This window comes from Tursiops truncatus, chromosome 1 (genome assembly GCF_011762595.2).
Source record: "Tursiops truncatus isolate mTurTru1 chromosome 1, mTurTru1.mat.Y, whole genome shotgun sequence".
Lineage (NCBI taxonomy): Eukaryota > Metazoa > Chordata > Mammalia > Artiodactyla > Delphinidae > Tursiops > Tursiops truncatus.
In genome coordinates, this window is record NC_047034.1 from 59,605,569 (window position 1) to 59,629,740 (window position 24,172).

Sequence of the window (24,172 nt, forward strand, 5' to 3'; positions counted from 1 at the left end):
TCTACTGCTGCTGTCATTAGCTAATAGTGCCGTTGTATGCCCCTGACTGTTCTAAGAATTTTACATATACAGACACATTACATCCTCATAAAACTTCTATGAGGTAGGTATTACCATCTTTTATAGACAAGGAAAGAAACTGAGACCATAGAGAGGTTAGGCTGAGATAGGCAAAGGAGGAGTCTCTTCAGACTGGATTATTTACCAGCCCTTACATCTGTGGCCTGGAGAGTAAATTGACACACTTGGTCCCTGGCCAAATATCTCATATGTAGTCATTGTTGATGGTCTTCCTCTCTGTGCCACACTGTGGGAGGTTTTACTCCTCTTTGGCAGCTGTAAAGAAAGAGAGAACAACTTGTTTTCAACTCAAGGTTATTATGAGCAATATAATCCTATTTCAACTCATAAGGGCTGCCTTTCAGTCTAAGTGGCCTTCTTTGCAGGGATGACGATAGGTAACAGAGCCAAATCAAGGCAGATCTGTTAACATTGATTCATTTACCCTGACCAGATACAGGTCAGAGGGAGCAAAAAATGGATTCTCAAAAATATATACTGTACTTCAATTTATGTATTTATTTAAAACTGGAAAAAAATCCATTTTTATTTCCATTTTAAATTCAAGCCAGATTTTCACAGTAACTCTTGGGAGAAGCTTTTCCCAATCCTCAAGACTCTAATAATGTGGCTGCATTCATACCTAAAAAAGCCTTAGACATGATATTAGCACCTCATTATACCCGCTTGGGTGACCCAGGGTACCTTATGTGGTACCTGGATATCCTGGAGCATATAAGCCTGGTGCCCATTTGTTTTCTTCCAAGTGGTGCAAACCATGTTATGTTAGGAAAACCTTGACTGTCCTTTTTATCTTATTGATACCAGTGAGTGTTAAAGTGCCTGTTTCATTCGATTGCCTTGCAATTTTGTTTCCATTATTTGGTGCAAGTCTATTTTTATTTAAACTGTTAAGTCTGCTATTTCTAAAAATACTGTTTGAACTTCAATGTACCTGAATATTTTATTGTCAGTTACTTTTCTTCCACTCTCCAACCATGATCACTTTATGAACTTTATAGACAGAAAGAGGGATCTTCTAATCCCAGTTTTTGATTATTTGGCTATTCATAGGATTTTTTTCTGGGATATTTGCTGATTGTAATTCTTTTGTCAGAATCAACACCCATAAGAATACCACAGCTTTCAAAATGTACTGTTTCTTCTTTCTCCACCCTTTCTTCTACAACCTTTCTTTCTCGGGGTACAATGTGTCACCTCCTATATAAAAAATCCTACATAAAAATGGGGGCTTAATGAGGACACTGTTGGTACAACTGGTTGAAACCCAACTTGAATTCCCTATTTGTCTCATTTTAGGGCTGGAAGAAGAATAGGGGTCGAGCTAGGCTTAGGGAGACTTGTTCAACATCCTTGTTCTCTATGGCTTTCATATGTGCTTCTCTTGACTATCAATTTCATGCTTGCAGATTAGCTTTTAACAGCACCTCGAGAGAGAGGTTGGGTTTCCAGCAATGCAAGACTCATATACTTAGAAACACACTGGAAAGAACTTTTTTTTTTCCCCCTGTTCTAGCTAAAAAAAATTCCAGGGAAGGACTCTGATTGGCTTGTGCCAATTCTAGGCCAATTCCTGGGTGAATTATTTTGCCCAGGGAGCAGAGTGCTCTGATTGACCTTGTTTAGGTCTGGTGTCCACCTTTTGACCATTGGCTGAGGCCCATGGTTATAGGGTCACGTAAGAAGATGGCAACTCCCTTTCCAGTCAAATGGTTTAGTTTTCCTAAAAGAGAATGAGGGCTCCCAATTCCAGGAGAAGCAAGAGGTTTTAGAAAGACAAAGTAATAGATGTCTGATATTGATGATTGGATACAGGGTGGACACTTATTAAAAAGGCTTTAGAACAATTCAGGTAAAAGGTATCAGGATATGAACTGAGTATGTGAATGAGTGGAGATGGAGAGGTGATTTGACATTCGAAACATTTAGGTAGCAGTCATGGAGTTCTAAGCAAACTATTAAAAAACAAATTAACTATGCAAACACCAGCCAAATAAAATAAGCCATCTGCTTTGTTTGACCCTTTTGAACATGTTTGCTGTGGGGCATGCAATTTTACTTTTTCTTTTGCTACTTCATTTACATAGTTATTGTCATTTGTTCAGTCACCTGAACATTTTCTGTCTAGAACAAAGTAAAGGATTATGGTTATTGACACTTTGTCATTTCAAGCTGTTAAACACAGAACAGGTTTCTTAAATGCCTCTCTGTCCTGCCTCTGCACATAACCAACTGAATATAAAAAAAGCAGTATCCTTGACTCAGGTCTGACTGTTCTTGGCACAATGTCAGTGCTGCTTGGGCTATAACTTTTATTGGTTTATTTGTGAATAGAATTATTCTGTTCAAATGTTACATCCCACAAGTCATAGTTTAATGTGATTATAGGTTTAGAATAGAAATAGATTGTACATTTCTCTTTGTGTTAGTTAATGCATAGGGCTAAATACTACTTTCATATTTAGATCAGGATTCTTTTTTTTTTAGATCAGGATTCTTATGTAATCATGTAAAATATTTTCTTTATTATAATAAATAAGACCTCTTTTAGGCATCCTTGAGATCAAATCGCATAAGTACTAAGAATTTATTTGCCTTTTAAAATATGTTGACATTTGGACTGATGGTGCAGAAGCAACAGTGGGTAAAACTGCTGGTGTCTTAGAACAAAGCAGGATAGTGGCAGCAGACTGTACTAGTAGTGTGTTTTTAACCATCTTGCATTTGCAGAAAAAAAGCCACTTTCACTTAAGAGTGTCCTTGATGAAACAATAACAATTATTAATTTTATTAATTTTTTACCCTCAAGTCAAAATATTTTTAATATTCTGTGTGAAGAAGTGGGAAGTATACATGAAGCACTTTTGATACATACTGAAATATAATGCTATCTTTAGGAAAAGCACATGTACAGTTGTTTGAATTGTGAGCTGAACTAAATGCCTTTTTCATAGAATACCATTTTTACTTGAAAGAATGACTCACAAACTATGGTCATTCAGATATGGATATTTGGCTGGCATTTTCTTTAAAATAAGCCTATCATTTAAAAGAAAGGACAACTGACAGTAGTTGTTGCCCAAGAAAAAAATCCAAAAGAAGATAAAATTACAAATAAAAATTAGAGTTAGGAACTTGGAAAACTGTATGCACCACCTTGAACTCAACAGCTTTCCAATACTTAGATTATTCTGATGAAGTTGGTGGTATTTAACAAATGGGATTTTTTTTTTCTTTTGATGTGGTATAATAGAGAGTCAGCATTTGGAAGATCTGCATAACTCAGTGAACTAATATTTTCCAAATGATCAATGTGTATGATATTATAAAATCATGCATGGATAAAAGATTTATACAAGGGCTTCCTTGGTGGTGCAGTGGTTGAGAGTCCACCTGCCGATGCAGGGGACACGGGTTCGTGCCCCGGTCCGGGAGGATCCCACGTGCCGTGGAGCAGCTGGGCCCGTGAGCCATGGCTGCTAGGCCTGCGCATCCAGAGCCTGTGCTCCGCAACGGGAGAGGTCGCAACAGTGAGAGGCCTGCGTACCGCAAAAAAAAAAAAAAAAAAAAAAGGTTTATACAAAGTACAAGATTGAGCAGTGGATTTTAATGCAACAGGGTTAAAAAAAAGGTCGTTGGTAGAAGTTTGAAATTATATGTTGCAGTGAGCTTTTAAGAAACTACCACTTGTCAAGTGAAGAAGAATATATACAATTATATTAAAGGCTATTAAAATACTACACCATCTTCCAACTAAATATACTTTAAGCAAACAACACATAACAGCAGGTTGAAAGTTGAATGCAACTGCTTTTCATTAAATTAGACATTAGAGATTTTTAAAAATGTAAAACAATATCTCTCTTCTCTGATTTTTTTATTGTTTTGGAAAATAGTCATTTTTCTCATAAAAATTGTATTTATGTTAAAATGTAAATATTTTTTGTTATATTTAAGTTAATATTTTAAAAATTGCTGTGTAATACAACAAATATTTATCAATATAACCTATTTACATAAAAGTATTTTAGAGTCTTTAATAATTTCTAAGAGCTAAGGGGTCCATGAGACCAAAATGTTTTGGGAACTTCTGGCCTATAGGGTAAAATTCAAACCTCCGTCTGTGGTCCAAAAGTCCTTCTATCAGTGGCTTCTACCACCTCTCCTATGATCTCTTCTGTCTCATTTCCCCTCATCAAAAGAACCATGTTGTTTTACCTCTCTGTACCTTTGCTCAGTGCTCTTTTTGCCATGAATATCCGTTTTCTTTTAGCTCTCTGTCTAAAGTACTGTCTCCCAATGCCTCTTGGGACATTTATCTGTGTAATACTGTTTGCCATAAATTCTACTTTATTTGAAATTAATATAATCATTACAACTTTCTCATACTTATTGTTTGCATGGTATATATTTTTCCATCCATTTACTTTCAGCCTACCTGTGTCTTCATATTTAAACTTGCTTTCTTATAGATATCATATAATTGGATCTTGTTTTATTAATCCGTCTAAAATCTTGGCCTTTACTGATCTCATTTATGAGGGCTCCAGCCTCATGACTTGAGCACCTTCCAAAGGCCCCACCTCCTAATACCATCATATTGGGCTACATATGAAGTTGGTTGGCACACAAAAATTTAAATCATAGCAAGGGGAAAAAGGAGGCAAGCCTTTAACCTGCTACGATTGCAGGTAAATGAAGATTAAATTCTAAGTAAGAGAGATTGTGGTGGGGTAACTGAGACTGAGGGCATAAAGGTAACTGTTCAAAATACTTCAGGGCTTCAGAAGACACTGAGGAAAGACTTAGAAGGTGGACTGATGGTGAGGGTGAGAGGAAAAATGGACCAAGTAGAAAGGAATAAATATATGGGAAAAGATATGAAAAAAGATTGCATATTGGAGGAGGGTGAGTCTATCCAGAGCTGGAATTGAAGCTTACATCAAGGAACCAACCTTTTTCTTTCCTTTTTAAAAGGCTACCTATATCATGAGTATAATCACCTATATGTTTTTCTAATCAATTGCCTTTATTTCTTTTACATTTACCTTGAATTCATTAGGATTAATGTTTGTATGTGGCATGAGGGCAGTATGAACTTTTTCTCTCAAACTGTTAAACCAAAAAATTAAAATTTTTTTCCCTTCTCTAATTTTAATTACTCCTTTACAATTTTCTGGTATTTTCTAATTGTGCTCTGAAGAGCTTTAGAGTTTCTCAGACTTGGATCAGTCAGAGAGCTATGACTGTTTTTTCCTTTGGTTATTTCTTTTATTAACTTTGTAATTCAGTGAACAATATTTGTTAACTACCTACTACATGCTAGACACTTTGCTAGTGTCACTGGAGATAAAATGAGTCCTAAAATGAGCACGGCCCTTGCCTCAGGGGGTTATATTGTCTAGTGAGTTTTACATATCAGGCTTTCATATACACGTTCCTGTTTTTCTATTGAAACTTGCAGAAAGACAGTGAGATTTGGAGACCCACTAATTTTGTAACATTGAGCATGTTATTTGTCTTCTCCAAATCTTCATATATTCTCACCTTATGGTGGGATGGTAGCCCCTGTTTTAGTGTATTGCTTTAAGGATTAAGTGGAATAACTTCATATGAAAGGGCTCAGCCCCCAATAATTAATTTACTTTCTTCTTTCCTAACTTTTGTCTATACTTTTCCTATTGATAAAAGACCTGGAATTTTGGTTAACATTCCTGTGTCCTATGCCATCTGAGTGTTTGGTACAGATTACTAATAGGTTATCTAACTTCTCTTTCCTAACACTCTGTTGATATGACTTTCTTTAATATCATCATACCATCTTGCTTAAGCCAAAGGATTTATCTTAGTTCCAAGGTGCTTAATCTCCTTTAATTCTTAACTATCCCTGTATTCTAAGAATTTCCTCCTTCTTTTGATACTAGTGTAATATTTTCCTTCTTTATTCTTTTGCAAGTATCCTTTTACATGTCCCCAACTGTAGATATTTTCTCAAAACTCATTCCTCCCAACTCTTTTTTTGCTTTTGCCCTTCTTTTTGTCAAACAAGTAGTCATCTATTCTCATCACTTCAGCTCTAACCTTCTGTAGCCTCATTATATCTGTCTGTCTATTGGAATACAACCCCATATTACCAATGTAGTATAGGGAGTTTATTCATTCATTCCTTGATGATTTTTATTGCCGTTGGATATACTGTCTTCTCAAATGCTGATTAGCGTTCTGCTCTAAAATTCTGTTTCTATGTCCAGAATCATTCACTTTTTTCTTAATTTGGTTTCTTAGCTTGTTTTCTTCTTAAAAGTGCTGTCATTCTTCTAGTTACTTAGACTCAAAACCTTTATTCCTTCATGTTCACACTCTATGTTCACTTGAGTCTTGTTACTTTAGTCTTGTTACTTTTTGTTTGGAAATATCTTATATTCATTACTTCTTTATTTCTCTACTACTGCCATCCAAGTCTAGTCAGCACAGTAGATGACTTCAACGGCCTTTGCTATTCTTTCTATCCTTTATTCTTTTCTTCAGACCAGCTTGCCCATTATTATTACATTAGTAGTCTTCCTAAAATACTGTATTTATCCTGTATTCTCCTGTTCAACATTTTCAGTGATCCATTTCTTTTGGCAGTGTTTCTTTTTTTTGGCAGTGTTTCTTTTGAAGGAAAAATTTTCTCATGGATTCCCAGTGTTGACATTAAAATATCTTAATTATAATGTAACTTAAATATACAACTAAATATAAACGCTTGCACATAAAATTGTATAACTAAAACAGTTTACAAATTCATTACAAACAAAACTATAAAATGGATAAAATTTAAGTTAACATTAATGTGACAAAAGATGTTTGCTGAAATGTAATCAGTAAGCTCAACATGAATATGGTACTAAGTGCTCTGAGTTTGGCACAGGCCTATTCTACTCTTTTATTTTTTTAATTAATTAATTAATTAATTAGGTTGCACTGGGTCTTAGTTGCAGCAGGTGGGCTCCTTAGTTGCGGCATGCAAACTCTTAGTTGCAGCATGCGTGTGGGATCTGGTTCCCTGACCAGGGATCGAACCCGGGCCCCCTGCATTGGGAGCTTGAAGTCTTAACCACTGCACCACTGGGCCTATTCTACTCTTGAAACTTCTGAGAAACCTTTGTTTCTACAGCATATTATGGTATCATTTGGCCTTCACTTGGTACAAACATCATTTAAGAAATAGATCTGTCCTTGTCTTTTTTTTCTTTTTTTCATCAGCCAGCTACAATTAAAATAGCCTGTTTGGCAGCAGTAAGATAGTAAATAAAAATGCACATTCGGGCACTGATACTACTTGTTTTTTGGGGGTTATTAGGTGAACATCAAGATGATCCAGAATATGGAGTGTGTGTGTGTGTGTGTGTGTGTGTGTGTGTGTGTGTGTGTGTGTATGAGAGAGAGAGAGAGAGAATTTTAGTTCACTTGAAAAAAAGAAACTTAGGAGATTTTTATAGAAGACTAATGGAATCTAAAAAATCAGTTCTAGACCTCCAGAGTCTACAAACACCATTATAAATGTTGCTATTCGTGGGATAAAGACCAAATTCCTCATGTTGCTATCTAAGGCCTTTATCAATTTGGATTAAATCTCTTTTCCTTTTTTATCTTTTTCTTTTTTGACTTCTTACTATTCTGTACACATATTCACATTTTTCCCAGAATTATGCCTTGTCTCTTTTTATACCTCTGTCCCTATATAATGCCATCTACCTATAGCCTTTAAGGGCCAGTTCATGCTCTCATATCCCCTTGAAGCTTCTGTTCCCCTCTTCAGTTATAATTTGATATTTCTCCTTCTTTGAACTGCTCCTGTGAACTCCTTCTGTATCTGGTACTTGAACATTTCATTTTTTTTGGTAATATTACTGTAATTGTTTGATTTTCATATTTTTACATCACTAGCCCTCAGGGTCCTTACAGGCAATAGTAACTTAAAAGTTTTTTGCATAATCTTCAAGATCATTGTTGGTATTCCTGAAGCACTTTACTAAGTGAATCAAATGGGATTACAGTATTAGGGGTTTATTAGTTTCCCTCAGAAATATGTGATTCCTTCCTATAGAATGTAAGCAAAGTAATTTGATATAGAAAATTTGCATTTCTCTAAAACTAAAATGCCTTAGAAATTTTATATTTTTTGCACTCATTTGTTCTGTATTTTCAGGACTGCTGGGAAAGATTCTGATGGCTATCCGAGATGCAGGTTTTGAAATTTCAGCTATGCAGATGGTAGGTAGTTTGCAATGGGTCATAACTTACTGAGGAACTGTGTTTTTTTTGAAGTATGCTTGAAAATTTTTTACACTGAATTTTCTCTGTGTACTTGTGAACTCAATGCATTAAAAATAAAAAGATATATTTGTTGAACTTGATAACCTTACAGTAAAAAATATTTTTGAACTGACTTTACCTATATAATCTCTCACTAAGAGAACTAATATTCTAATGGTACATCTAATTTAAGCTTATAAAGCAGGTTTATGTAATTCCTGGAACTTTAGTTGCAAAATAAATGCAGACTGAAACAATACATTTAGTTCCTCCAAACAAAATATAGAATTAAGCTAAGTAGTTATAATGAATTTTCTGTTGTCTGGATTTGTGACTAAGAAGAGAGTCAATTCAGATTTTTCCCAGGACCTTTGCTGGTTTCTGGAGTTTCCCTCAGGATCTTCTTTGGAGTTAGCACATTTCAGCCCCTCTCTTGGCAGTCATGCCACTGGATCTCCGGAGCCCACAATCATTCAAAATTGCCCTGCTGGCACATTTCTAGGAAACCCTTCACTGAAGAAACAATATTAATTTCTATAGAGTCCTTCTATATCTTTGTGCTATACTTATCAGTGCATTTGATGATAAATTGGGCACAAATTATTATAGGAATCAAATAATTTACATTTTACAATTGTTTTTTGTTTTTGTTTCATTTTTCCTCTTTTTTTTGCATTAATGGGGATTTTTTTAATGATTCCATTTTATTTCCACTATCGATTTATTACTTATACCTCTAAAAATTTTTTTAGTGTTGTTTTAGGGTTTAAAATCATCTTTAATTAGTCTGTCTTTACATTTTACAATTTTTGAAGGCCAGAAAGTTTGCATTATTATGACAGTGAAATGCCAGTTTTGGAAAGAATTTTCTTACCAATATAATTTATTTGCTCTTTTTCTGAAAAGGAACTGCTTTTGATTTCTATGAAGTCTTAGGATCACCCAAAATCAGAGGTCAGGACACTAACTGAGGTTCTGCCTATTTTGTATCCCAGATTGGTGGGAACGTTAATAAGCTGAGAAAAGATCAGAAATATCAGCTAGTTTACAGAGTTATCAGGCACAACTTGGAGACTGATGAGGAAGTTAATAATTGAAGAATCTTAGCCAGGACTATAATGAAATTGTTAGCCAAAACGTTCTCAAAGTATTAGCTTGATGATGTAGTCGCAGGGTTATAGGACCTAAGCCTCCTTAAGTAGTAATCCTTGTGGAAATTTTAGAATTAATCATTGATCTAACTCTAGGCCTACAACCTAGAATAGTGATTGTCCATAGTAGGTGCTCAGTGAAAAAAAATAATTAAAAAAAAAGAATCAATTGAACTTACGGGGGAGGCATGGTAGTTTAGTGGCAATCGTGTTGTGATTTTTGGAATCAGAAAGCTCTATTTCTGAATCATGTGTCTTCTGCTTTCTAGGTATGTGAACTTGGCCAGATTTTAAGCATTCTTATCTTCAGTTTTCTCAGCTAGGCAATGAGAATATTATTTGCCTCAATGGATTATTTCATGGAATAAATGAAATAACCCTACACAATACTTTGTAGAATTTCCAGTACAAGTTACTAAGTATTTAATAAATTATATTTTCTGTTATTATTTTATGGTATTAGTAATATAAGAATTTGTATGAATATCAAATAATATACTGAAATCAAACAAAATTCCCTCCCTGTAATAGTTATGTTGCCTATGAAAATTAATCTTCCTAGTTTGAACTATTGTCTTGGTAGACAGAAACTTCTTAGTGATCTTCAATCCTGGCAACAATAAAGAAGCAAAGTAGGGAGGAAAACAAAATTGGGAAATCTGAGGCTATTTTTTAAAAATTTAAGGTTCTGGTTCTTGAGATGGTAGAACTTAATGAAATTTTATTTCTAAGTTTGAATCCAGCCTGGATAAGAATGACTCATGTAGGTTTACCTTATTAGCATATTCTGACAATTCTTTTTGAAGAGGAGTGGGATTTCCAGATGAATGGTGTCAGTGCTTTATTATGAGCCAGACTAGGGATTTTTCTGAATGCTTGGGAGGAAAAGGGTATTATTTCCAGCCCCCTCTACAAAATTTGAAGAACTTTTCTTTAGTAATATTTCTTTAAAAAATTTTTTTTTAATTTATTTTTATTTATTCATTTATTTTTACACCTTTACTGGAGTATAATTGCTTTACAATGTTGTGTTAGTTTCTGCTGTACAACAAAGCAAATCAGCTATATGTATAAATATATCCCCATATCCTCTCCCTCCCACCCTCCCTATCCCACCCCTCTAGGTCGTCACAAAGCATCGAGCTGATCTCCGTGTGCTTCTTATTTGTGCCACTAATCTATCGATAAACAACATTACATTGTATAGATACATAAGTCGTTTCTGTACCAGGAATGAGGTTTTATTCAGCGAGGTAGAGTGTAGTGGTTGAGAGTATGGTCAGTGAGATCAGACTGCTTAGGATGGAATGCCAAGTACTGAAGGCTACATAACCCCTCTGAGTCTTCACCTCATCTGTAAATGGGGGCTATTAACATTACTTACCTTGTAGGGTGATTTTTACGATTAACTGAGATGATGTACCTACAGGACCTAGAACAATGCTTGATATATTTAAGTACTCAAATGTTATAAATAATTTTTTATTTTTAATAAATAATTTGTTATTGATGATCTGAACTTTAACACTTCAACACTTTTTCTTCAAAGACTGTTTAATTTGTTCAAGGTTTACATTTTAAAGGAAATATATCCAAGAGATCATAAATGTTGAGTGCTAAGTGTGGCTCATTCTATTGTGTTGGTTGGCTTATGTTTTGTTTTTTTTTAAATATAGTTCAACATGGATCGAGTTAATGTTGAAGAGTTTTATGAAATTTATAAAGGAGTCGTGTCTGAGTATAACGTAAGTATCAAAATACATGTAAAGCATTGGTACTGAAAACAACTTGTGTATCTCAAATCTTGTAGATCTCAGTATAATTTATAATCATGAAAGTATTGCTTGAAGTATTCATGATCCTGCCAATTGCCAACTGATCATACCAGTGACTGAGGCATTTTTTATCCCTCAGAGCCACTGGGTCAGTTTTAAAAATATGATCCTATTTCATTTATGAAACAAAAATATACAGGAATCAAAAAAACACTTTGCTGAGATATTGACACATTTTGATATTATCTATGAACATTATAAAATTCTCAAGGTGGAAGACTGTCCAAAATGCTTTAAAAAGTTGAGAGCAAATAGTTCTTAATGTAACTTCATAGCGGTAGTTAGTGTCTACTTAATGCTACAAATGCAGATAGAATCATCTGACAATGTGATAGAGACTGAAGAAATGGTTAGACTTAAAGGGAGTTGTTTAGAGGGCAGTGAAATTCATTCTTGAAAACAAGACTATATTCAGATAAACTGAATGTTGTTTCTTAAAATAATACATGATAGATATTTAATCAAAGTTAGTTTCTTTCGCCTTTTATCAAATTAGATATGTTTGTGCTGGTGGCCTGCCTCATCCCCCACATTATTTTATAGAGAATTTTGGCTTTTTTTTTGCATAAAGTTCACTATTCCTGACAATGAAACTAGATTCCCTTCTCCTCACTTCTCTATGCCCTTTCCTTTCAACCTACTTTAAGAAATGACCTGAGCCTTTGTCTTATTTAGCCCTACATAGTAAAGACCAATAATGAGATATTATATTTTGCATTCGGCATACTGGTAGTGATCCACCCTTCTTTAGAGGAACCAGTGTTCTTTTGCTGTAGGTTATCGAACTTTAATCTTGTTAGCTTCCTGATTTTAGAGTTATGCTCTTTCTTTTCTTAAATGGAAGAAATTTTAAAATGTGTTCTTATTTTTTTATTAATTTATTTTAAAATTTTTAAAATTTTCATTTTATATGGGAATATAGTTGATTTACAATGTGGTGTCAGTTTCAGGTATACAGCAAAGTGATTCAGTTATACATATACATATATCTATTCTTGTCCAGATTCTTTTCCCATTCAGGTTATTACAGAATATTGAGTAGAGTTCCCTGAGCTATAAAATAAGCCCTTGTTGGTTATCTATTTTATATATTGTAGTGTGTGTATATGTTAATCCCAAATTCCTAATTTATCTCTCCCCGCCCCCCGCCGTTTCCCTTTCGGTAACAGTAACTGTATTTTCTAAATCTGTGAGTCTGTTTCTGTTTTGTAAGGAAGTTCATTTGTATCATTTTTTTAGATTCCACATATAAGTGATATCATACGATGTTTGTCTTTTTCTGTCTGACTATGCTACAATTTTTGATGACAATTTGTATGCTTTCAATTAAATTTATTACCTCATCTCAAATTCTTAGGGCTTATGAATTTAGCTATTACCTATTATTTTTATTTTTTTAAGCATCTCTATTGGAGTATAATTGCTTTACAATGGTGTGTTAGTTTCTGCTGTATAACAAAGTGACTCAGCTATACGTATACATATATCCCCATATCCCCTCCCTCTTGAGTCTCCCTCCCACCCTCCCTAGCCAACGACTCTAGGAGGACACAAAGCCCAAGCTGATCGCCCTGTGCTATGCGGCTGCTTCCCACTAGCTATCTATTTTACATTTGGTAGTGTATCTATGTCCATGCCACTTTCTAACTTCGTCCCAGCTTATACTTCCCCCTCCCTGTGTCTTCAAGTCCATTCTCTACATCTGTGTCTTTATTCCTGTCCTGCCCCTACGTTCTTCAGAACCTTTTTTTTTTTTTTAGATTGCATATATATGTGTTATCATATGGTATTTGTTTTTCTCTTTCTGACTGACTTCACTCTATATGACAGTCTCTAGGTCCATCCACCTCACTACAAATAACTCAATTTCGTTTCTTTTTATGGCTGAGTAATACTCCATTGCATATATGTGCCACATCTCCTTTATCCATTCATCTGTCGATGGACACTTAGGTTGCTTCCATGTCCTGGCTATTGTAAATAGAGCTGCAGGGAACACTGTGGTACATGACTCTTTTTAAATTATGGTTTTCTCAGGGTATATGCCCAGTAGTGGGATTGCTGGGTCATATGGTAGTTCTATTTTTAGGTTTTTAAGAACTATACTGTTCTCCATAGTGGCTGTATCAATTTACATTCCCACCAACAGTGCAAGAGAGTTCACTTTTCTCCACATCCTCTCCAGCATTTATTGTTTGTAAATTTTTTGATGATGGCCATTCTGACTGGTGTGAGGTAATAGCTCACTGTAGTTTTGATTTGCATTTCTCTAATGATTAGTGATGTTGAGCATCCTTTCATGTGTTTGTTGGCAGTCTGTATATCTTCTGCCCATTTTTGGATTGGGTTGTTTGTTTTTTTGATGTTGAGCTGCATGAGCTGCTTGTAAATTTTGGAGATTAATCCTTTGTCGTTGCTTCATTTGCAAATATTTTCTCCCATTCTGAGGGTTGTCTTTTTGTCTTGTTTATGATGTCCTTTGCTGTGCAAAAGCTTTTAGGGTTCATTAGGTCCCGTTTTTAGTTTTGTTTTTATTTCCATTTCTCTAGGGGGTAGGTCAAAAAGAATCTTGCTGTGATTTATGTCAAAGAGTGTTCTGCCTATGTTTTCCTCTAAGAGTTTTACAGTATCTGGCCTTACATTTAGGGCTTTAAGCCATTTTGAGTTTATTTTTGTGTATGGTGTTAGGGAGTGTTCTAATTTCATTCTTTTACATGTAGCTGTCCAGTTTTCCCAGCACCAATTATTGGAGAGGCTGTCTTTTCTCCATTGTATATTCTTGCCTCCTTTATCAAAAATAAGTGACCATATGTGTGTGGGTTTATCTCTGGGCTTTCTATCCTGTTCCATTGATATATATTTCTGTCTTTGTGCCAGTACCATACTTTCTTGATTAGTGTAGCTTTGTAGTATAGTCTGAAGTCAGGGAGCCTGATTCCTCCAGCTCTGCTTTTCTTTCTCAAAATTGCTTTGTCTATTCAGGGTCTTTTGTGTTTCCATACAAATTGTGAAATTTTTTGTTATAGTTCTGTGAAAGATGCCATTGGTAGTTTGATAGGAATTGCATTTGAATCTGTAGATTGCTTTGGGTAGTATAGTCATTTTCACAATGTTGATTCTTCCAATCCAAGAACATGGTATATCTTTGCATCTGTTTGTATCATCTTTAATTTCTTTCATCAGTGTCTTATAGTTTTCTGCATACAGATCTTCTGTCTTCTTAGGTAGGTTTATTCCTAGATATTTTATTCTTTTTGTTGTAGTGGTAAATGGGAATGTTTCCTTATTCCTCTTTCAGATTTTTCATCTTTAGTGTATAGGAATGCCAGAGATTTCTGTGCATTAATTTTGTATCCTGCTACTTTACCAGATTCATTGATTAGCTCTAGTAGTTTTCTGGTAGCATCTTTAGGATTCTCTATGTATAGTATCATGTCATCTGCAAACAGTAACAGTTTTACTTCTTCTTTTCCGATTTGGATTCCTTTTACTTATTTTTCTTCTCTGATTGCTGTGGCTAAAACTCCCAAAACTATGTAGAATAATAGTGGTGAGCGTGGGCAATCTTGTTGTTCCTGATCTTAGTGGAAATGGTTTCAGTTTTTCACCATTGAGAATGATGTTGGCTGTGGGTTTGTCATATATGGCCTTTAGTATGTTGAGGTAGGTTCCCTCTATGCCTACTTTCTGGAGGGTTTTTATCATAAATGGGTGTTGAATTTTGTCAAAAGCTTTTTCTGCATCTATTGAGATGATCATATGGTTTTTCTCCTTCAATTTGTTAATACAGTTTATCACATTGATTGATTTGCATATATTGAAGAATCCTTGCTTTCCTGGGATAAACCCCACTTGATCATGGTGTATGATCCTTTCAATATGCTGTTGGTTTCTGTTTGCTAGTATTTTGTTGAGGATTTTTGCATGTGTGTTCATTAGTGATATTGGCCTGTAGTTTTTTTGTTTGTGACATCTTTGTCTGATTTTCGTATCAGGGTGATGGTGGCCTTATAGAATGAGTTTGGGGGTGTTCCTCCCTCTGTTATATTTTGGAAGAGTTTGAGAAGGATAAATGTTAGCTCTTGTGTAAATGTTAGAATTCGCCTGTGAAGCCATCTGGTCCTGGTCTTTTGTTTGTTGGAAGATTTTTAATTTCAATTTCAGTGCTTGAGATTGGTCTGTTTATATTTTCTGTTTCTTCTTGGTTCAGTCTTGGAAGGTTGTACTTTTCTAAGAATTTGTCCATTTCTTCCAGGTTTTCCATTTTATTGGTGTATAGTTGTTTTTAGTAATCTCTCATGATCCTTTGTATTTCTGCAGTGTCAGTTGTTAGTTCTCTTCTTTCATTTCTAATTCTGTTGATTTGAGTCTTCTCCCTTTTTTCTTGATGAGTCTTGCTAATGGTTTATCTGTTTTGTTTATCTTCTCAAAGAACCAGTTTTACGTTTTATTGATCCTTGCTATTGTTTCCTTCATTTCTTTTTCATTTATTTCTGGTCTGATCTTTATCAGTTCTTTCCTTCTGCTAGCTTTGGGTTTTTTTTTGTTCTTCTTTCTCTAATTGCTTAAGGTGTAAAGTTAGGTTGTTTATTTGAGGTTTTTCTTTTTCCTCGAGGTAGGATTGTGTTGCTGTAAACTTCCCTCTTAGAACTGCTTTTGCTGCTTCACATAGGTTTTGGGTCATCATGTTTTCATTGTCATATTTTTCTAGGTGTTTTTTGATTTCCTCTTTGATTTCTTCAGTGATCTCTTGGTTATTTAATAGCGTATTGTTTAGCCTCCATCTGTTTGTATTCTTTACATATTTTTTCCTGTAATTGATATCTACTTTCATAGTGTTGTGGTTAGAAAAGATACTTGATACGATTTCAATTTTCTTAAATTTACCAAGTCTTGATGTGTGACCCAAGATATGATCTATCCTAGAGAACATTCCATGAGCACTTGAGAAGAAAGTGTATTCTGTTGTTTTTGGATGGAATGTTCTATAAATATCAATTAAGTCCATCTTGTTTAATGTGTCTTTTAAAGCTTGTGTTTCCTTATTTATTTTCATCTTGGATGATCTGTCCATGGTGAAAGTGGGGTGTTAAAGTCCTCTACTATTATTTTGTTATTGTTGATTTCCCCTTTTATGGCTGTTAGCATTTGCCCTATATATTGAGGTGCTCCTATGTTGGGTGTATAAATAGTTACAATTTTTATATCTTCTTCTTAGATTGATACCTTGATCATTATTTAGTGTCCTTCTTTGTCTCTTGTAATATTCTTTATTTTAAAGTGTATTTTGTCTGATGTGAGAATTGCTACTCCAGCTTTCTTTTGATTAGCGTTTGAATGGAATATCTTTTTCCATCCCCTCACTTTCAGTCTGTATGTGTCCCTAGGTCTGAAGTGGGTCTCTTGTAGACAGCCTAGATACAGGTTTTGTTTTTGTATGCTTTCAGCTTTCTGTGTCTTTTGGTTGGAGTATTTAATCCGTTTACATTTAAGGTAATTATTGATATGTATGTTCCTATTACCGTTTTCTTAATTGTTTTGGGTTTGTTATTGTAGGTCTTTTCCTTCTCTTGTGTTTCCTGCCTATAGAAGTTCCTTTAGCATTGGTTGCAAAGCTGTTTTGGTGGTGCTGAATTCTCTTAACTTTTGCTTGTCTGTAAAGGTTTTAATTTCCCCATTGAATCTGAATGTGGTCCTTGCTGGGTAGAGTAATCTTTTTTTTTTTTAACATCTTTTTTGGAGTATAATTGCTTTACAATGGTGTGTTAGTTTCTGCTTTATAACCAAGTGAATCAGCCATACATATACATGTATCCCCATATCTCCTCACTGTTGCATCTCCCTCCCTCCTGGGTAGAGTTATCTTGGTTGTAGGTTTGTCCCTGTCATCACTTTAAATATGTCCTGCCACACCCATCTGGCTTCCAGAGTTTCTGCTGAAAGATTAGCTGTTAACCTTATGGGGATTTCCTTGTATGTTATTTGTTGCTTTTCTCTTGCTGCTTTTAATATTTTTCCTTTGTATCTAATTTTTAATAGCTTTATAAATATGTGTCTTGTTGTGTTTCTCCTTGGATTTTTCTTGTATGGGACTCTCTGTGCTTCCTGGACTTGATTGACTACTTCCTTTCCCATATTAGGGAATTTTTCAACTATAATCTATTCAAATATTTTCTCAGTCCTTTTTCTCTTCTTCTTCTGGGACCCCTATAATTTGAATTTTGGGGCATTTAATGTTGTCCCAGAGGTCTCTGAGAATGTCCTCAATTCTTTTCATTCTTTTTTCTTTATTCTGCTCTGTGGTAGTTATTTCCACTATTTTATCTTCCAGGTCACTTATCCATTTTCTGCCTCAGTTATTCTGCTTTTGATTCCTTGTAGAGAATTTTTAATTTCATTTATTTCGTTGTTCATCATTGTTTGCTGTTTAGTTCTTCTAGGTCCTTGTTTAACGTTTCTTGTATTTTCTCCATTCTATTTCCATGATTTTTATCATCTTAACTATAATTACTCTGAATTCTTTTTCTGGTAGACTGCCTATTTCATCTTCATTTGTTTGGTCTGGTGGGTTTTTACCTTACTCCTTCATCTGCTATGTGTTTCTCTATCTTCTCATTTTGATTAACTTACCTTGTTTGGGGTCTCCTTTTCACAGGCTGCAGGTTTGTAGTTCCCGTTGTTTTTGGTGTCTGCCCCCAGTGGCTAAGGTTTGTTCAGTGGGTTGTGTAGGCTTACTCGTGCAGGGGACTGCTGCCTGTGTTCTGGTGGATGAGGCTGGATCTTGCCTTTCTGATGGGAGGGACCACATCTGGTGGTGTGGTTTGGGGTGTCTGTGAGCTTATTATGATTTTAGGCAGCCTATCTGCTAATGTGTGGGGTTGTGTTCCTGTCTTGCTAGTTGTTTGGCATGGGCATCCTGGTTGTAGAGTGGAGCTGGTAATTGAGTGGAGCTGGGTCTTAGTGTTGAAACAGAGATCTCTGGGAGAGCTCTCGCCGATTGATATTATGTGGGGCTGGGAGGTCCTTGGGGGACCAGTGTCCTGAAGTCAGCCTCCCACCTCAGAGGCTCAGGCCTGACACCCGACCAGAGCACCAAGACCCTGTCAACCAGATGTCTCAGAAGAAAAGGGAGGAAAAAAGAAAGAAAGAAAAACTAAATAAAATAAAATAATTAAAATATATTATTAAAATACAAATATTAAAATGTTATAAAAATCCAAAAGAAAGAAGAGAGCAACCAAACCAATAAACTAATCCACCAATGATAACAAGCACTAAAAACTATACTAAAAAAAAAAAAAAAAAAAAAAAAAAAAAAAAAAAAAAAAAAAAACTATACTAAAACAAGAAAGAACAAGAAAAAAACGGATAGAATCCTAGGACAAATGGTAAAAGCAAACCTATACGGACAAAATCACACAAGAAGCATACACACACACACTCCCAAAAAGAGAAGAAGGGAGGGAAAAAAAGAAAAAATATATATATAATAGGAAGAGAGCAACCAAATCAATAAACAAATCTACCAGTGATAATAAGCTCTAACTACTAAACTAAGATAAACATAAAACCAGAAACAAATTGATGCAGAAAGCAACCCCCAAGTCTACAGTTATTCCCAAAGTCTACTGCCTCAGTTTTGGGATGATCCATTGCCTATTCAGGTATTCCAGAGGTGCAGGTACATCAAGTTGATTGCGGAGATTTAATCTGTTGCTCTTGAGGCTGCTGGGAGAGATTTCTCTTCTCTTCTTTGTTTGCACAGCTCCTGGGGTTCAGCTTTGGATTTGGCCCTGCCTCTGCGTGTAGGTCGCCCTCTGGCATCTGTTCTTCGCCCAGACAGGATGGGGTTAAAGGAGTGACTGATTAGGGGGTTCTGGCTCACTCAGGCCAGGGGCAGGGACGGGTACAGAATGCAGGGCGAGCCTGCAACGGAGGAGGCTGGCGTGACGTTTCACCAGCCTGAGGTGCACCATGTGTTTTCCCGGGAAAGTTGTCCCTGGATCACGGGACCCTGGCAGTGGCGGGCTGCACAGGCTCCCGGGAGGGGAGGTGTGGATAGTGACTTGTGCTTGCACACAGGCTTCTTGGTGGCTGCAGCAGCAGCCTTAGCATTTCATGCCCACCTCTGCTGTCTGTGCTGATAGCTGTGGTTCGCACCCTTCTCTGGAGCTCATTTAGGCAGTGATCTGAATCCCCTCTCCTCGTGCACCCTGAAACATTTGTCTCTTGCCTCTTAAGCAGTTCCAGACTTTTTCTGGACTCCCTCCCGGCTAGCTGTGGCGCACTAGCCCCCTTCAGGCTGTGTTCACACAGCCAACCCCAGTCCTCTCCCTGGGATCTGACCTCTGAAGCTGGAGCCTCATCTCCCAGCCTCCAGCCCCCCCAGCAGGTGAGCAGACAAGCCTCTCAGGCTGTTGAATGCTGGTCGGCACCGATCCTCTGTGTGGGAATCTCTCTGCTTCACCCTCTGCACCCCTGTTGCTGCGCCGTCCTTTGTGGCTCCGAAGCTTCTCCCCAACTCACCCCCTATCTCCACCAGTGAAGGGGCTTCCTAGTGTGTGGAAACTTTTCCTCCTTCACAGCTCCCTCCCAGCAGTGCAGGTCCTGTCCCTATTCTTTTGTCTCTGCTTTTTCTTTTGCCCTACCCAGGTACAAGTTTCTTGCCTTTTGGGAAATCTGAGGTCTTCTGCCAGCATTCAGTAGTTGCTCTGTAGGAGTTGTTCCACGTGGAGATTTTTTTTTTGAAGTATTTTGCAGGGAGGATGGTGATCTCCACGTCTTACTCTTCCGCCATCTTGAAGGTCCCCTCCACCGTTCTTATCTTAACATCATTTATTCAACCAGTGACACATGTTTTCCATTTCTTAAATCTTCCCTTTTTACATTTTCCTTCTTTTGTGTGTTTGATTGGCTTTTTAAAAAATATGGTTAGAAGCAACTACCTTTATTAATGCACATTATATTATAGTTTTATTGTACATAAGATGAACAGACTCGTGGAGGCATATCTTACAGTAGCCTTGATCCTGAGTTACATTCTCATACAACATCAGGTAGTATTGAATTTGGTAGCAAGTAGCAGTTGAGGACATTAATGTTTTATGTACATATCTGAGGTAGGCCATATTTCCCTTTGGTAAAAAACTTTTTTTTTAAAAAAAGCCTCATCTTTTTCTTTTATTTTTTATTGAGGTAACATTGGTTTATAACATTATATGTTTCATGTGTACAACATTATATTTCTGTGCTATACTGTGCTTTGAAAATACCATACATGCAATTTTTTTATATACTATACATTTACTCTTAGAATTTTTTGATCTTGGGATTCTGGAGATAAAGATAAAAACATCACTGAGTGTATTTGTCATTTCCCCTGAGAAATCAGGAATTTGAATGGCAATAGCAATATTATACTTTAATGTCAGGACAGCCCAGAATGATTGATATTGATGTACTTTCTTCGGTTTAATCTTCTCAGTAAGATATTGTCTGTAATTACTATTTAAATCTTGTAATATTAATAAAAGAACCTACTTAGGAGAAGGAACAGAGAGACTGTTTGGAAGGGGAAAAACTACCTTATTCAGAGTAATTATTAGTCTTGTGCGTAATTTTTAGTAATGGTTATGGTTTTTATTCAGCTTAAAATGGCTTGTTCCGCTGAAAACAAGTATTTCAGATTATTGGTTTGTAGCAGTATCTTAATGGGAGAATGCACTATATATATGAACCAGAATATATCAATATCCAGGTATCTTTGAGATGTTACTGCATTTATATGATATAAAATTTTATTTATGCTAAGAAATGTTGTTTCCTTGAACATTTTCCCCAAAGGGAAAGAGTGTTTTTATCCCAGTAATATTTTATTGAAGTAAATATATTCTTATGAATGGTATATAGCCTCTGATTCTTTTAAAGTTCTTTTCCCATTTCATGATTCTGACTATTTCATTCAAAGGAAGTTGTATGATGGTCTGTATTCATATACTAGAAATGCATATGATTGGGATATCTTACATTGGGTAGTTTGGGATAGCAAAAATCAGATAGCAAATCCTGGGTCTCATTTGCTATTGTGATTGTTGTATTTCCTCTTGGGTCTCTTATTTTTCATGACAGTTAATATTTAGGACTCAAGTTTTAAGTTCAAGGAAGAGGTAAGTTTTTAAATGCTGATACTGGATGTCTCTTAATTTTATGAGATTTATTTAATTCTATAAAGTAGGCCATGTAAAAATAATCTTAAGAGGCAACATAGTCTAAAGAAGCAAAAACAGGTGATCTGATTCTTACTCTGACTTTTAGTACAGCACTTTACCCTCTTTGTCTTCAGATTCTTACTTATAAAAGAAATAAGATATATAAGGTCATATTAGTGGTTTCATCCATTTTATTGTTTTGAACTTAAAGATGTAAGGGTGTGAAATGTAGAATATGTAGTGTGAAATAGTACAGCATCACTGACACTGTTGTACCAGATATTTTTTAATAATTCTACTCTAGTTCTAGGTTTTCCCATGTTACTTGCTTGAAACTGTAAAATTTTCCTGTTTCCCAAAATTCATTGCAACAGCTTACAGCTTCCTGACCTCAGTTTCCTTTGTTGTTGTTTTTTTTTTTTGGCTATGGAGTCAGATGCAAAGTTCAAATCCCAAACACACCCACCAGCTGTGTGACCATGGAAGTTATTTACCTTCTTTAAGCCTTAGTTTACCCATATATAAAATAGAAACAACACTATTACTTTATGAAGTTATTGTGATTAAATGAAATAAACCATGTAAAGCAGTCTCACATACTGAGACTATTGCTTTAGTAAATATTAGCTATTTTTATTATTACTACTATTATTGTTATTACTGTAGCTGAGAATCTTTATAGTAGATTCTGTGTTGATCATTTACAGTTAAATTTGCTGTTTCAGCATTTGCAGTCATTAAAAGGTAATAATTCATATCTTATAGAGTTATCATGATCCAATTATTTACCACACATGTATTGAGTATCTCCTGTGGGCCGTACAATGTGTTGGCTACCAGGGAGACAGAAATGAACAAAAAAAGCACACTACCTGCATTCATGGAGCTTATGTCCTGGTGAGGAGAGATATTAAATCAGACATCCCACTGCAGCTGCTTAAGGATGGTAGTCAAAGGGCTATTAAGGAAGGAAACAAGTGCTTTTTTGTTTGACAGTGTTTTGCTTAAGTAAAGACCTAGGTGACTTGAGAATTCTGTTAATTCTTTTAATTAATTAATTCTCTTAATCTGTTAACAGAATTCTCAAGTCCATTTTTTAAGGAACACTTTTTGCTATTGATGGAGTCCTTTTCTTTGCATTTTGTGCAGCCCTCTATGTTTATCGTTTTACTGGTATTTGTTATTAATACTGAAAGAGAGACAGGTGAAAGAAAGGTGGACAAAATTTACACTTCTGTTTTTGGATAACATGCTCATGCCTTCTTCTACCCCTACTGACAACTTGGCTCTTGACATTTATGTGTAGGCAGTACTTCAATTTCATTAGACAGAAAATCCTACTCAACATAACTATCCATAAAAATCAATTTCATATGACCTTTGTGAAATAGTAAAGTGACTTCAGGGGCATACATCTAGGGATTCTAATGAGTAGGGTTCTGTGTACCATATTAATTATGAAGTTCTCTCCCTCCTTTAACTTCTGGCATTTCTAGTAGGCATGATGACTGAGTTTGGATTAATATTTAAATATTCTGTAATAAATTGCCTTTATTTTACTTTGGCATTATGTATCATAAACCTTCAAAAGTCATTAAAATGGTTTACATGGCCCTCCATGATCTGGCCTCGTCTCTTAACTGCTTTCCTCTGGTCTCACTCAGATCCTGATACCATGGCTCCTTTACTGATCTTCATATACCCCAACTGTACTTTTTCCTCCAGGCTTTATATGTATTTTCACTTCTGCCTGAAGTGTTCCGTTCATTGAACGTTTCAGACACTGTGAGAGGTACTTTTCTTTGACCATGTTTTTCATTAAACCACTTCACATATAGAGTTAAGAACCCTAAAAGAGTATACTTCCATTTCTTCTCTCCTATTCTACATGCTGTTGTCATACATTTTACATCTATATATGTTATAAATTCTGCAATACATTTTTAATATTTTTGCTTTAAATAATCAATTACATTTTTTCTTTTTTAGTTGCTGTGAAATATGTTTTATATTTACCCACATGTTTACCATTGTTTTGTATAGATCCATATTTTTGTCTGGCATTATTTTTCTTCTGTCTGAAGTACTTCCTTTAACATTTTCTGTGGTATGTGGCTGGTGGTGGTGAATTGTCTCAGATTTTGTTTGTCTGAGAAAGTCTTTTTTTAATTGAAAGATCAGTGATTTACAATATTATATTAGTTTCAGGTGTACAACACAGTGATTCAATATTTTTATAGATTATATTCCATTTAAAATTATTAAAAATAATGGCTATATTTCCCTGGCAGTATATCCTTGTTGCTTATTTTATGTATGCCAGTTTGTATGTCTTAATCCCATACCCCTGACTTGCCCCTACTCCTTTCCCTCTCCGTACTGGTAACCATTAGTTTGTTCTCTACATCTGTGAGTCTGTTTCTCTTTTGTTATATACATGTGTTTGTTTTATTTTTAAGATTCTGCATATGAATGATAACATATAGAGTATTTGTCTTTCTGTGACTTACTTCACTAAGCCTCTAGGTCCATACACATTGTTGCCAATGGCAGAATTTCATTCTTTTTTATGACTGGGTAGTATTCCATTGTATGT

General features: G+C 35.5%; 1 protein-coding gene across 5 annotated transcripts in view; it reads left to right on the top strand.

Moving 5' to 3' along the window:
• NME7 (NME/NM23 family member 7) overlaps positions 1-24,172 on the top strand; it is a 238,215-nt gene that overhangs the window by 100,977 nt on the left and 113,066 nt on the right. For all 5 annotated transcript variants that reach the window (XM_019952750.3, XM_073804666.1, XM_019952751.3 and 2 more), the window contains exons 8-9: positions 8,276-8,340; positions 11,210-11,278. In XM_019952750.3, the coding sequence (XP_019808309.1) occupies positions 8,276-8,340; positions 11,210-11,278 (134 nt within the window). The remainder of the gene's footprint in view (positions 1-8,275; positions 8,341-11,209; positions 11,279-24,172) is intronic.